This window comes from Pelecanus crispus, chromosome 3 (assembly GCF_030463565.1).
Source record: "Pelecanus crispus isolate bPelCri1 chromosome 3, bPelCri1.pri, whole genome shotgun sequence".
Taxonomy (NCBI): Eukaryota; Metazoa; Chordata; class Aves; order Pelecaniformes; family Pelecanidae; genus Pelecanus; species Pelecanus crispus.
Window position 1 is genome coordinate 6,331,759 of NC_134645.1, and position 14,893 is coordinate 6,346,651.

Genomic DNA, 14,893 nt, shown 5'->3' on the forward strand with positions numbered 1-14,893 from the left:
TATATACATAAATATTACTGTCAAATTGTATTTTTGGTAGTTTCAGAGAATGAGTTAATTTATCTTATTCATAAGGCTTTGGAAATGTAATGTGTATTTTTGATATTCCTGTATCAATGACCAAAAAAGGGCAGGAGATAAAGAGATGGGCAACATCAAAATGTATTTTGCATGTTTTTTAGTAGTAAAGGATATTTTTTCCAGTAGAAAACTATCAAAAGGAATTGTTCTTAAAGCTGGTGTTGGACAGAGTCTTTTAACAGTTTCCTCTGAATTCTTTTGTTCTTTTTCTTGTTAGAACGTCTTTGATAAAAATGAAAACAAGACAGAAGGAGGATACTATGAAATTCTTAATTTTTTTAAACACTTGCATCTATTCTGGGTTTAAAGTTCAGTCAAAGTAGACAGAAGAACACTGTGGAAGCAGTTACCTAATTGGTAATATTTTAGTCTGCTATTCAGCATTTTTGGCACACAAAAACACTACAAAGATAGTTTGCATAGCATAGATTACACAGACTGTCTTGCTCTCCCTTGAATTTTGTATATGCTTTTTCTTCTTCTTCACATTTAGACAAACTTTGCTTGGGCTGGATGCCTGCACTGTAGCAGAGAAAGAACTGTACTGGTTATGGTTACGCTAGAGACGGTCGATAGTAGATGAGTGTTGTCAGCTGGAGGGCGGGGGCAAGCGGACAAGAACGGGGTGAGGCGGTGTTCGCCTGTGAGACAGGCAGTAGAGTGTGGGGTCCGATTATTGTGACCGTGTGCTGTATTCATCCTCAATATACCGCTTCGCAGAATGATTTGCTGATGTCTGTGAATCAGTCTTACCTTGCTGCTGCCAAGCGTATTCCCTCTCATGCAAGACTTTCTGGTCCGGCGTATAAAGGAATAGCCAAGATACTGTGTGTGCTAGATGGCATTAGTAAGCACGAACAATGCAGATGCACTTTACTTCAGATAAAGTAAACTTCAGTATTTCGGAGTACGTAGTTAGGGCATTTTCTGGTGTAAAGCAGTGTAACCTAGAAGGCACCAAAGTGTTGGAAAGGATACTGAATAATTTGATAGTCTTTATTGTAAGGTCCATATGTTACGGCTTCTGAATTAAATTCTAAATTAAGTTTTGTTCATATTCCAAAACCTGCAGAAATGCACAATACTACTAGCTAATTTTATTTAATGTCCTATATCCCTAAACAGGTTTTTGTCCCTATGAATTTTGACCTATATACTATCCATATCTTGAATTATGTATAAAATACCACTGAAAACACCCAGGACTTTATTTAATATAAATGGATTTTGAAATACAAAACACAGAGGAAGCATATAGTTTGCCTATGTAGTATGCAATTTAGAATGTTAAAAAAAATAAAATCTGTCTATGTAGGATCTGATGTTTTCCTGTAAAAAAGAAGCACTCGTATGTATTACAGGTTGTGGTATTCTGTGTCATGTAGGGCTGCGTTAATCCCAGCCTCGTTATACTCTAGAAGTGATGTAGCAGATACTTAAACTAAAGCAGTGTTACAGTGCAAGTATTTTTTCAAATAATTAAGTTGACACACATTTTACAAGTATTTTTCAGTTTAAAGTTATGAAACGAAACTACTCTTATGCGTAAGACTCTTGATTTGGAAATGCACTGTGACTTTTTAATACTTCTGTATGAAAGGAAAAGCTAAAAGACTTTGAAATATTCCTTTAAAAGACAGTACTTGAACTCTGCTTTTTCGTTCTGTTTCAGGTTTTTCTTCTATAATCATGGCAAAACCTTATGAATTTAACTGGCAGAAGCCAGTTCCCTCTTTTATGCAAGATGGAGCTGTGTTTGATAGATATGAAGAGGTAAGAGGCCAGTTGCATTTCATTTGCTGTTCTCTTTTAAATGTGTAGATGTTACAGAATATTTCATGTTTTGCTTTCATTGTACACAAATAAATTTTCAACTAACTCCAGAAATGTGTGTGGGGAGGAAATACCAACGCACTTTATTGCTATACAGAGTTATGTTTTTAAAAGAAATACCTTCTAAGACAGATTTAATCCCTCCGATTTGAAATAAGCCCTGGGCAAGAGAAAGGGAGATCTGGATCAAAATATCTGCAATGGGCATAAAGCTCTCATCTTTGCAGATCCATAAAGCACATTAGTGAACAAAGTGCATCCTTCCAGTTTTTGTATATCTATCAAATGGGAAGGGGGGGAATATGTCATCTTTTAATATATGAACTGAGGACCTGCATCTCACAAAGGAAAATAAGAGAACACAAACCACTTATATTCTGATTCAAATGCACTATTTGAGATCTGGAGTGGTTTTATCTCCTTTAGAAAATCAACCTATACTCTATCTGAAATACGATTACTATGATCCTGCTTTCGGCTGTGCTTTAATCCAAGTCTGTTAAAGGAATGCAAAACAGGACATTTTACACAGAGAGCTGAAATAAAGTGCTGAGACATTTACCTTATACTCAGCGTTGATATGCCTGTGAGAATAATTTTATCAGGGTCTATTTTTAATCTTGTTTGGACGGGAAACCTCTAAAAGTTGAAGGTATCTCAGTAAGTGCCTTCAGGGATATTGGTATTTTCTTCTTATCTTTCGAAATGTAAGTAAAAGGTATTTTTTATCATGAGGACTGCCAAGATAAGGATAGTTGTTTTACCCTGTATTTTCAGTTTTGGGGACAGATAAACTAACAAGACACTAGTGGGCATTGAATTCCTTAGAAAGGAAGTTCATAAAAACTTTATTTTTCTTCAGCAAATACTGCTCCAGCAACATTAAAAGGCTTTCACTTAGATAACTATATTTTATCTGCAGTTTTACAGGAATCATCAAGGGCTGTAAAAAAACCAGTGACTCAGAAGTTAAATCTGTAGCCTGTAAACAGTGAGCACTTGATGGTGTAGCTGTTTGATGTTATCAGATTTATGATATACATAGGCTATTATTTAATTGTGTTGTGGCAGTTAACTAGATAGCCTACCCAAGAGAGAGACCATTGTTTTGGGAATGCTATGCAAACACAGCAAGATCCAATCCCTATACTATAGGGCTTGCAGTTTTCAAGAAAAATGTTTCAGATCGAGGCTTCCAATTTTTGTGGAAATTCTGTGCTTAACTTCCCGCCCTAGCAGAAAGCTCATGTTGGGGAAAAGAGAAATGGTAAATGAACGAAGGTCATACAGCAGGTCAGTGCAGAACTGGGGCTCAGGAATCCTGGTACAGGGTCTGGGTGACTGAACAGCTCTAGTACAGCATGAGAGGTCTTTTATGTGCCCAAGTTTCACTGAGTGGCTAGAAAAATCTGGGTCATTGTCACGTGGAGCAGTGTCTTGATCCAGCTTTTGCTGATAGATGAGTCCCTTAACCACAAGGATTACAAATTATGGAAATATATTTTGAGCCAGACATTATTATGTTTGACTGCTGAAAAGTCTGGGTCTAGAACAGGATTATCTCAGCAGAATATGGGAAATAAAAATCAGACATGATTAGGGATCTCTACTGGTCATGTTGCACCTATGTGGTCTGATGGCAGGTGCTTTTTTTACCATACAGGAAGACAAATTGCACAAAAAGTGATTTGATGAATCTCTATTCATCAAAGACTAGCGTGGAACATCAACATGAGTGCAGCTTACATAGACATCTTTGTGAAAACAACATTTTTGGTATATCAAGAGCTTTGTTATAGATGGGGACACAATAAATGACAAAAAACTGCCTGCCTTTTACTGTGTGAGTAATCTTTCTGGGAAACGCAAGAGACACTCAATTTGATTGGTAGCTAGCTGCATTTTTATATGAAACAGGACTCCAAGGGCTATAAAACTAGTAAATCTGAGGTGTCTGGCAAAAAGAGGGACGAGTGCTAGGCTGAAGGCAGGAAAATAGAAGTTACGGTGGAGAAAGATGGGCAGAGCAGTGCATGCTGGAAACCCAGGCATAGTGGTGTTGGCTCAGACTGAGCTGCAGCAACTTTATACTTCCTATCTCAGCTCCCCTGCCTGTAAAATTAACACAGTTTGCTACTTGGCTGGAAAACTGCAGTGTGTTAGTCCTTAAAACCTGCAAATCTCGTTTGAGGACCTAAAATGTTGTCCATAAGCGGTACACACTATTCTGTAATTAATGTGTCCAGGGAAAAGGCGGAATTAGCCCAAACACGACATATCCCCTTTGACTGTGCCCATCTAGGAGGGCTCAAGGATGTTACCCAGCCGTGGATCCAGGAACTTGCTTGGCTTCATGCCCACTGTTAAGTCAGGATAAGACCTGACTGGAGTGTGACCGTTCCTTAGCCCACCCGATGCCCTTCTTCCTTGGCAGAGGCCAAAAAGGCACCTGTGGCTGCCCCATGGTGTCCTGCATCCCGGGTCGGGCTGGGGGCCTGCCTCAGAGTAGCACAGCGAGTGCAGACTGCCCTGGGTAGACCTACCGACTTAAAAGCATGCTCCATGGATTGAGGGCATTGGAGTTTTGACCTGGTTTTGTTACCTAAATTCAAATTGGCCTGCGTGTAAGACCTTTTGCTCTGAAAACCGCTGTGTAAATTCACGTGCTTGCTGCCCTTGCTATGTGCGCAGGAGAGGACATGGCATTTCAGGAAGGTACCTCAGTCTTCCACGTAAGAACAAAGCACCGGCCTCTGGAACAGTTAAGCAGTGCTGTAGCCTGCACGCGTGCCTGTTGGTTTTCAATTAAGGAAGTCAGGAAGTCCTGGATCCTTTTCTTCTTTAAAAAGTGCTTGATTCTGCACAGTGTTATCCTGCATTTTAGCTTAATTTATGATGTGTTAATTGAGGCTAGAGGTGTGTGGAGGAAATTTCTTTTTTAATTCATCTGATTTTTTGCCTTGTCTAGTCTCTTTGGTATGCCGTTCTTGATTTCTCTACAAATCAATATCCTTCAAACTCTGCTTGCCAGATACTCTAGCTACAAAATGTTCGTGGCATGCATAATGTCATTGTCTAACAGAAAAGTGTTTCCCAAATTCTGAATGTTAAAATGAAATGTGGTCATTTGATCCTGAGGGTAGTATTGGCAAATTACCTATTTTTAACCTTTACATGGTTTGTAGCATTTCATTTTCAATAAATTTTTAAAGTTCCATTTCATTAAGGTTTTTGATTAGGTAAGAATCACTGCTTTTATTAAACAAAGCAAATTTCATAGTTGCTAAGAAGTAGGAAAATACTAAGTAAATGCACCCCTATGTCTCAAATGGCAGAAAAACACAAATCATTAAAAACGACAATTTTTTTTAAAAGCCTGCCTCCCTCATTTCTGATTGCTTTGGGAATAGCAAATTCTCCAGGAAGGTATTTGGGGAGAAATGTAACAATCTTTTGTTTTTGAACAATAAATACGTTTATGACATTTGTCAAACTGACTAAAATAATGGTCTGTATTTTCTTTTCTATAGGAATCTTTTGTCTTTGAAAGCAACTGTCTCTTCCAAGTGGATGAATTTGGCTTTTTTTTGAGCTGGAAAAGTGAAGGAAAGGTATATTACAATTATGTCAGGAATATATATTAGATATTATTACGCTTGGTTTCTATTCTGGCTAGTTTTTACAAATCTAAAATACTGTGTTTATTTACAAAACTAGACATAGTCCTATTCTTCTAGAATTTACAAAAGTGTTTAAGAGGGAATTAACTAATATAAAAGGGAAATATACTGTTTAGCGTTAACAGTGTTTGCAAATAAGATTCATTGTTTATTTTTGCAGCAATTCCTAACTGAGCCATGTGTCAACAGACCTTTGAACTTGTACCTTTTCTTGCCATTTCAGGAAGGACAGGTATTAGAATGCTCCCTGATCAACAGTGTTCGTTTTGGAGCTGTACCAAAGGTATTCTATAGTTAGTTTGTACTCTTCATTTAAACAAAGAATATTTAAACGGAAGGTGAAATGCAGGATGAAGTTAATTTCTTTAAGAAATACCAGCAACACAGCTTTTATTTTGCAATCACAGTCTAAAATTTTAAGTTTTAAAGTCAAGTAATGTGGTGTGATTGCAGAGGGAAGGTTCTGTGGTCTGGTCTTTCTGATGTACATACAGTACTCAGCTTTCAGGATGCGGTGAAAGCTGAACAACAGACATTAGAAGCACATATCAGGAGTTTTTAATTATTTTGTAACAGTGTATTGTGATACTTCTTTTAGGCATCTGGGAAAAAATGTTTTGTATTCCAAATTTTGTTCCTGTCTGTTTAAAATTTGTTGTATCTTCTTGCTCCATTGACATAAAATGTAGAAAGTTTTGTTTGCATCCCTCTTCATACAGTTAGGCGGTCAGAGAGGGCAGCTGGTCACTGTCTGCCATTTTGAAGAATATCAGCAGAAGTACTAGCTAGGAGTTCTGGAGAAACCCAAAACTTTGGAAATATTTTCAGTGGTATTCTTCAGAATGAATACATAGAATTTTCTGAAGTGAATTGTGGGGGGCCTCTGGAGGCCTGGAATCTGGAGGGCCTCCCTCCTCCAGGCCTTTAGTTTAGAAGATTTGTTGTGAGGCAAGATACCTGTTAACACCTCTGCATTTCCACTTTCATGTGTTAAGTGTTTCTGTGTTAACTGTAGATAACTATCTCTTAGTAGTTCTCTTGGGAATCCATAGACTAAAATCTTTCCCCCATAGAGAAAGGGGCATGAGAAGTGGTGGTGCAGACAACCCCATGCTTCATGTGCTGACAACCATACCAATATGCTTCAGACTTCACCTCTGTCTTTACATAGGTAATTTGCTCTTTATGCCCATTAAATCTGTAGCCCTTGACCCTCAGCAGAGATACCGGCTTGTATGACTTCTTGTTAAGAAACAGCGAAAAAGTCCCACAGATCATAACTTAGTAACTATGAACTGAACTAGATTGGAATCATTTACTTAGAGATTAATGCAGTTCCTCTATTTCTAGTCCTTGCAGTGATTAATATGTAATTTCTAATTTAACTTTCTAAAATAGTTTTAAAATACTTCATTTACTTCTGAGTTCTCACAGTTGTGTTCCTAATTGTTAGAATATATTGTTTTTCAGGTTTACACACAATAATTCTAAGTGAAAGCACTCATTTAAGATGATTGGCAAAGGTCTAAAGGTGTTAATGTATATGGAGATGGAAATGCATCTTTACCATAGTGCACTGCATAACAAAAGTATTGCAAATGTAACAAGTTATTTATTCTGTTTAACAGGATCCCAAAATACTAACTGCACTTGAGGCTGTTGGAAAATCAGAAAATGAGTTGGAAGGACGGATAGTGTGTGTTTGCAGCGGCACAGATCTAGTGAACATCAGCTTCACTTTCATGGTAGCGGAAAACACAGAAATTGCCAAGGTATTTCACAATTACACAGTGTATAGGAATTTAAAAAAAAAAAAAAAAAAAAGGAGCTCTCCTCAGCAGTACTCGATTGTTTTTTCTGAGTAATTGAGCCTGCTTGGCTGACTGAAATACCTGTTTTAATGTCTGCTGCCACACACACTCTACAAAAAGGCAGCAAACATCCATTTGGAGCATTCTGTAACATGTCTGTGTGCCATGGTAAAAGGAAATAGTGAATTGATCAGCCTGTGTGTGCATGGTGATTTATCAAAAGTAGACACTGAGACCATGAAATATAGGACACAGCATTCCCTCAGTTGTTTAGTGTCTCTGTGTGGCGCTTGTACAGCAGACTGTGACAATTATGCAGTGGTAACACACAGGGATGCTGAAGGGAAATGCAATTACTTTCATTTGGTGGGTGGACCTCCAAAATTTTGTTCAGTGATAACCTAATTGTATTGTGTGGTTCATATTATTTGAAAAGACAAAAGCAGGAAAGAAAATTCTCTGCAGTTAAGGGGATTCCAGCGTACCCAGGTTCTTTTCTGTTTCCCGTTGATGTGGAACAGTCTTAAGAAAACAATGGTGCTTTTTTACACGTCATCTTTCGTGAGACCTTAAGATTGCACTTCACAATGCAAGTTCTGTGGCTCCACCAGGGCCTGGTACTCGATCTATCTGCTGTAAACTGCTCTGAGAAATTTGATCCAGAGTACTGATAGTATGCTGCTAGCTTAGATCCAGAGATTCAAGGGATTTTAAAATACAAAATTTTTTGCTTTTCTTTTCTGATTGTATGTACTTACAATATATTATAATCTGTTTTGTCTGTGAGGTAGGCATTGAATAGTGATCAATGACACACACCTGCTAAATTCTCTCCTTTAAAACTGAGCATCTGTTTGCTGAACACAGCATCACTAAAGCCCTTGGCACACCTGGTTGATTTTTCATTGCTTTGGATCCATACCTCTTTAAACGCTGGCAGTACTGAGTAAACTCCATAATAGGAGAGGTACTTGTATAACTTACATGGGTACACTAAATTGATCTTACTGTGTGTATTTTCAGCAAGCTTTCAGGGAAGTAATGTGCCACAGTTATATTTTGAAAACATTTAGGAAGCAAAGAGAGGAGATGCTGGCAGCATTCGCTTTTATCCTTAACCCAGCAGTGTCTCTGATTTATTCTGAAAACAGAAAGTTGAAGTTCCTTAGCCACCTTAGATCTCAAGAAACTGTATTAGACTGATTGGTTTGTGAAGAGTATGTTGGCCAGTTACATAGACTGTCACAACAGGTGAGCTAATTATATTGTCTAAAAGATCTACTGCTTCGTTAAGCACCAAGTTGCTTACCAAAAATGGTGTGTCATGCTGCCGTCAGCTTGTGGGTAGGCTCTGAGAGGCCCGTAAATGTGAGAGTCCTGCATTTGGGAGTCTCTCCACCAAAATATATATCCAGAACTTGTCAGCAATGGTGATCCACCTGATCTGATCTGTCTGAGGCACAAGGGAGGAGGTAAAGTAGATCAAGCCAAAAACAATGTAGAGCTTTCTAAGTTGCCTTCGCTGGGTTTATGGGCATATGGGAAGTAATTTGGCCTGTACTGTATTGGCCTTTTGTATATGGTAAGTACATCAACTTCCTAGTATACTTCTGTGCTAAAATAAACTTTTCTAGGAGTTATCTGCACATAGAGCTGTTCCTGCTTAATTTTTCCTGTTTTGTTCATGAGAACTTCTTTCTTCTGGGACATAGGAAATCTCCTCCAGAAGAAGTGAGTCTTTGTGTGGCATTAAGTAGCTATGCAGCTACTAACTGCATTTTAAAACAGGCCTTGATTTAATCCATGTTCAAAAGTAAGCCCCCTTTGTGAAATGACAAGAGGCAAGAATTTGGAGAAAAAGGGGCAATGATTGTAGCTTAAGCAGCCCAGATATGTGTAAGGGATGCATCTGCAGTGGTTTCTGCTGTTTCCCCTGCTGTTGCCATGAGGAAGGCAAGCATTACTTGCTGTAGATCCTTTGTCCCTTCCTCTGGTAAACCAAGGTCAGCATTTGTTGGCACCTGACTGGGATATTTTAAAACAAGGGAATTTAGTGACAAAAGCAAATACAGAAGCCCAGAACCTTTCTGCCCAGAAAGAGGGCAAAAAGGTATTCTGCTTCTGTAGAGAAAAATTGACAAGTGGAAAAGAAGTAATTGTTACTCACTGAAGGCTGAGTTATAACGGAACTGTGTAACCATGACAAAGAAGAAAATTAATGCAAGTTCCTGGCTTCTCCAGGCTACCCGTGTAAGGAGTGGTATTGGTGGGAAGCAGATGCTGCTGGGTGGACAGGACAGGGTGACAGGCCCTTAGGGGTGCCCCAGCTGTGGCAGGTGGGCATGCGCAGAGCTGCTGCCTGCCGCGGGCAGTGGTGAGCCCTCCCCTCCAGGCAGGGCTCATTACAGCCTGTCTGTTGTGATCTGTCATCGTCTCTGCACTGGGGCAGCCCCACGTTCCTCTGCCTCTTGTGGTGATGTGCTCAGCAGGTCTGGCCAAGTCATCACTGAGCTCCAAGTATAGCTATTCCAACAACAAGAGTGTGTTTATTATCTCTCCACTTGTCTCCAAGCTCCATCTCTGGTATTTACATTCTGTCTACTTAAATTTTATTGGTGTTTTCAGCTGAGAAATTGGTTTTCATTTCCACTCTTAAAACAAAACAACCACAAAATAGGGTGTACTCTGTCTCTGATTGCAAGCAGCTGTCATGGTCCACTCCTAAAGCAACTCCACTGTGATAGTAGAGAGTGACTGTAAAAGGTGGAATTTAAAATCTGATGTTTGGAATCCTGGTTAAATCAGGTTGTATAAATTACTGTGAGCTAAAATTAAAACACACGCACACGTATTAGAGGTGTGGGCGTATGTGTATATTTTTCTTTTTTACTTCCCAGATGGACTTTCTGTGACCTAGTAATCTGATAATCTGCTTTCCTCAATCTGGGACATTTGAAAAGGCCAGTGAGTATTTGGGGGCGAATTTCTTTAGTGCAGGAGTGATGTAGTGCCGATGTGAGGCCGTAGCGCATGGCACGTAGGCTGCCTGTCCAAAGTTGGCGTAAGTCCAACAAAGCTGTTGTAGTTCAGCAAGCCAAAATCTGGACCTCTTGTCGTCTTTGCTCATTCGCTTTGGCAACGCATTAAGGAGTTTAACTTAAAGGATTAACCTAAGTCAAGTCAGCTCTTTTTACATTCTTTAATATTACTGCATACCAGGGGTAAATTGTCCTGACAGCTGTTCTTTCCCAGATCCAGCTGCGTTGTTGGGAAGGACCATCTTTCCAGCTGATAGTTTCTGCCCTTCTGCCAGAAAGTACTGTTCCCACTGCCCTGCTGGCAGAGGAATTTATGTGAACTTTATTAGGGGTGAACACTCCTAATTCACTTCAAGGAAGAGCCATAGGGTTAAGCTCACATCGCCTATTTAGGGGCAAAGCTCACACCAGTGTTCAAGATAACCTGATGCACACTATTCCACTGACGGTAGGTAGGGATGCAAGCAGCCATCAGGAAGACAATCTGAGAAGGAGAGTGGAGTAATCTTTTTTACTGGCATAGCTGGATTTGATAGAAAATAGGTATTTTCTAGAGGTGTGTTACTCACTGAGACAGTGAATCACACATTAATGGCTAACCTGTGAAGCACCAGAAGGAATGGCACGTGCTGAAATGCTTTATTGGTCATGCTGACAAACAACATAAAGGTAAGATGCAAGCTTTCTCATACAGCTAATAATATGGTGTTGAAGATGACTGCAGTTGAAAGCATTTCGTTTTGACCTTCTTAAACTTCTCAGCTTTTCAGTTGGAATAGTATTTTTTAATTTTAAATTTATTTCAGTTTGTTTAAAATGGTTAAATGGACCACCGTGGTTTTGGTAAGATGAAGCACTTCAGGCTGATCATTTTTGTTGCTGTTTCTACTATATGGCTCTTTTTTGACTTCCAAAAAAGTTCTGTTTCAGTTGACCCTGATTTTTTTTTTTCCTTGAAACACGCTGTTAATTATTTGTCCAAATCATATTGCTAGGAGGGCAACCAGAAGGTAGCAGAAGATTCCCACAGGACTATCCCACAGTCACAATACAGAAAAGTTCTGTTTTCCCATAGCTTTGGTTTGTTTTGATGTTTCAAAGCAAAACTTTCAAGAAACCTGCAGAACATACTTGACCAGAACTCTAAAAGTCCACTGCTGTTCTCTGTGTCCCATTATGTTGGTACGTGGCTTATGTCTCATAACCTACATGATAACCATTTCTAAACTATGACTGTCTCAAATATATGACCGCTGCTTACGTGTTCAGGCTGTCCTGTGCCAAGTAATACCATGTTCTCTAGAAAAATTTTCATATCCTAGCCGGTCTGCAGTTAAGCATCTGTGATTTCAATGTGCTTGCTTTTCTGCTTTTTCGTGTTCTTTCTTGGCTATGCCACTTGCAGTTATCAGTAAATTGAAAACTTCAGCCCTGGCTCTCCATAGCAAGGAGGTCGATTTCACTGTGTAAAGCTCCACAATGTTTGTCTTAGTCTGTATACAAAACCAGCCAAAGTGAGTTTTCTGGCTGCTTTCAGAGTAGACCCCTCCAATGCTGGAAAAGTCATTCCAGAGTGGAAAGCTTTGTTGAAGGGTGGAAGCAGTCTGGACACATCAGGCAACTCCCAATATAGAGTGTTTGTGTGAGCCTGAGCTTTCCAGGTGAAATACTTGTAAGTCAGAAGAGTCCCTTTTATCTTTGTAACAGAATTTTGACGGCAATGTGCTGCAAGTTTGTGCTGCAGTTGGTTCAGGTAGGGGATAGGGTTTACGCCATCACTAGTCTAGTCTCCTTGCTTTTGCTGTCTCATACATTAGCGATATGGTAATTTTCATAGAACAGAAATTCTGAGACATCTGCGTTGAGAGAAGAGGGACATCTACTGGTCACAGCATCGCTGAGTGAGGGCAAAGTACCAGGGAATCCTGCCAGGCCACGTCTGTCTTGCTAAGAGTTGGGAAACATGGTTCTATTCTCCGTGGGTTTCCTGAACCTTCAAGCTAGCTAGCCCTTGACTCTGACAGCCAGTCACAGGCACTGAATACCAAAATCAGAGGGCAATGCCTCCTTGCCTCCCCGGCATTCCTGATGCTTGAATTAAGTAGAGTACAACTGTGGAGAGACTGCACTGAAAAAGCGAAGGTAAAGTCATCTCAAGAGGACTGGATAATACTGACCTCATCTATAAATAAGCCATGGATGACCTTGTCTAGAACGTCATGAGCTGTAGGTTACAGTGACTTTTAGCCTTTCATAATTTTTGTCCTTTTTAACTCTTCTAAATGAGGGGTTGACAGCTAAGAGAGAGCTGAGAGGTCAGACTTATCTGTGTACCCTGCCACTGCTGCCTGTGCTTCATCGATGAACTCCAGCTAACACAAGGTCACTAAGTGCCTCAGAAGCATTTGAGTACTACAGCAAAAGTTGAGAGTGCTGCTTCGATCAATTTTCCTTGCATCTTATCTTTATAGAGATACCTGACGATGTTGGGTGGTGTTAGAGAAAAACAGCAGTCTGCAGCTTACCTAGATTTTGGCCTCTTGTGTCAGCCTAAGGATTGGTGTTTAAGATGTATTTGTCTCTGGTTTTGTTTCTTTTCACGGTTGTTGTTTCTTTAGGATTAGGTAGCAGGGCCCAGATTCCTCTTTTGTATGAATCTGGAATAATTCTTGGTATATAGAGAGCCATTCAGGAGTTACGCTGACAGATTAAAGGTACTGAGCCATATTTTGAAAATCAGAAAATATTTAACACTAGCATCAGTAAGAATCAAATGTATCCTGTATTTCTATCAAAAACATTTTGTAACTACTTTCTCTAAGACCCAAGTAAAGTGTTTCCTATCTACCTCATTTCAGAATTTCATCCTGTTAGAGGATTTTCCTTCCTTGGAGAGGTAGTGATTTGGAAATGCTGAGCATGAAAGAAGAAAATTGAGGATCTTTATCCCTGTTTACTTACATAGGTTTACAGGTCTTTCAGCTTCAACTGTAAAATAAGGAGTGCTGTCATAGCATACAAGCAAGGCTGCTGCTATATTCTTCGTAGCATGTTAGCCGAGAAAAATCTGACCTCTTCTTTCATCCCTTCCACAAGGTCATCAGACAAGCATACATTAAATCTGGGAATGGTTTGTTGTCAGGAAAGCAATATATTGCCAGCTTGACGTTTGTCACACTATTCGGGCTTTGGGTATTTTGTGAATATCTGTGCACTGGATCACAGTGCCTTAAAAGTGATTATGAAGATAGTTGTTATTTGGAGACTGTTCTGGCTCAGGAGGACAAAGAGTTTGAATGTGTTGCACTGAACCTGTATATTAATCTATGGATGAGGAAAACTTTTCATCTTATGTCATTTTGCTTCTATATAGTACGTTCACAATGCAGAAGCATTTTTTTTTTTTTTGTCATCTTGTCATCTCTTATTCCTAGTTAATTTGGGGCCAGCTGCTAACTGTGGGGAATATCTGATGAAAGGCTCCAGAAACTGCTTTAGCCCTGAACTGAAGTACAAGCAGCCAGATGCTCCATTGTAGTGCAGCCGTGTGGTGTGGAACAAACAGACAGGCAAATGTGTCTCTCGAACTGCCATGTCTTGCCCAGGGGACATCATGCCAATGTAAAGATGATTCATAGATGGACAGAGACTCTTAGGTTACTCCCTTGCTTGGTGCCAGCAGAGATGTGATGCTTTTGTGGCTTATCAGTGTTTGGCTGTAGTTCTGTTCTCTTTTGGTGTAAGAGAATGCGACTCCTGCTTTGGCATCTGTCGGGAAAGGGCATTATCATTGAAAAAAGATTAGGGAATCCTCTGAAGTGGGAATCATCAGGACAATTCCTGCAAAGAAATTACTTGGTAAGTGGTTAGTGTATTGATTTCTCTCTATACTTGTTTTCTTTCTAGCAGTGTTCCGTTTTGGCAGCTGTTCTTGGTGTACAGAAGTAACTTCAGAACTGAGTGCTGGGTAACCTTACTTTTAAATGTTAGATTTTGTTGTATCTGGTGTAGTTGCAATCCATTGCCTTCAAATCAGAATGGATCTGTGTGTGTTTATTTCCTGTTGACATGGTGATATTGCCAGTACTGTACCAATGGCATTTTTTAGCAGAAAAAAAAAAGGAGTTTGGAAAGACCGAAGCTTATTTACAACATGCATTTTGTGTCATTTAATTTTGCAAGGGTTTTTTGTTTGCAGTACATGTGCTATTTTACTTTATGGGTCAGTGTTGAAAGGTTGAGGAGCTTTTAAGGGACTACAGACTAATCCAGATCATACGAGGATAAATTTTTATACAGCTGTGACAGTGTTAATGCAGCAGTAATGTTACATTTTACTGTTTAACCAAAAAAACCAAAAACAAGCAACAAAAAAACCAAACATAGATAGTTGGTGGTAGCTGAAGGATGATAGTTGAATTTCAACAGTTCAAGGAGATTGAAATAAATG

The 14,893-nt window shown here is 39.5% G+C and overlaps 1 protein-coding gene across 5 annotated transcripts in view; it reads left to right on the plus strand.

Moving 5' to 3' along the window:
* Positions 1–1,770: 1,770 nt before the first annotated feature.
* Positions 1,771–14,893, plus strand: part of PLCB4 (phospholipase C beta 4) — a 93,334-nt gene continuing 80,211 nt past the window's right edge. For all 5 annotated transcript variants that reach the window (XM_075707151.1, XM_075707150.1, XM_075707152.1 and 2 more), the window contains exons 1-4: positions 1,771–1,854; positions 5,445–5,525; positions 5,818–5,877; positions 7,223–7,366. In XM_075707151.1, coding sequence (XP_075563266.1) covers positions 1,771–1,854; positions 5,445–5,525; positions 5,818–5,877; positions 7,223–7,366 — 369 coding nt within the window. The remainder of the gene's footprint in view (positions 1,855–5,444; positions 5,526–5,817; positions 5,878–7,222; positions 7,367–14,893) is intronic.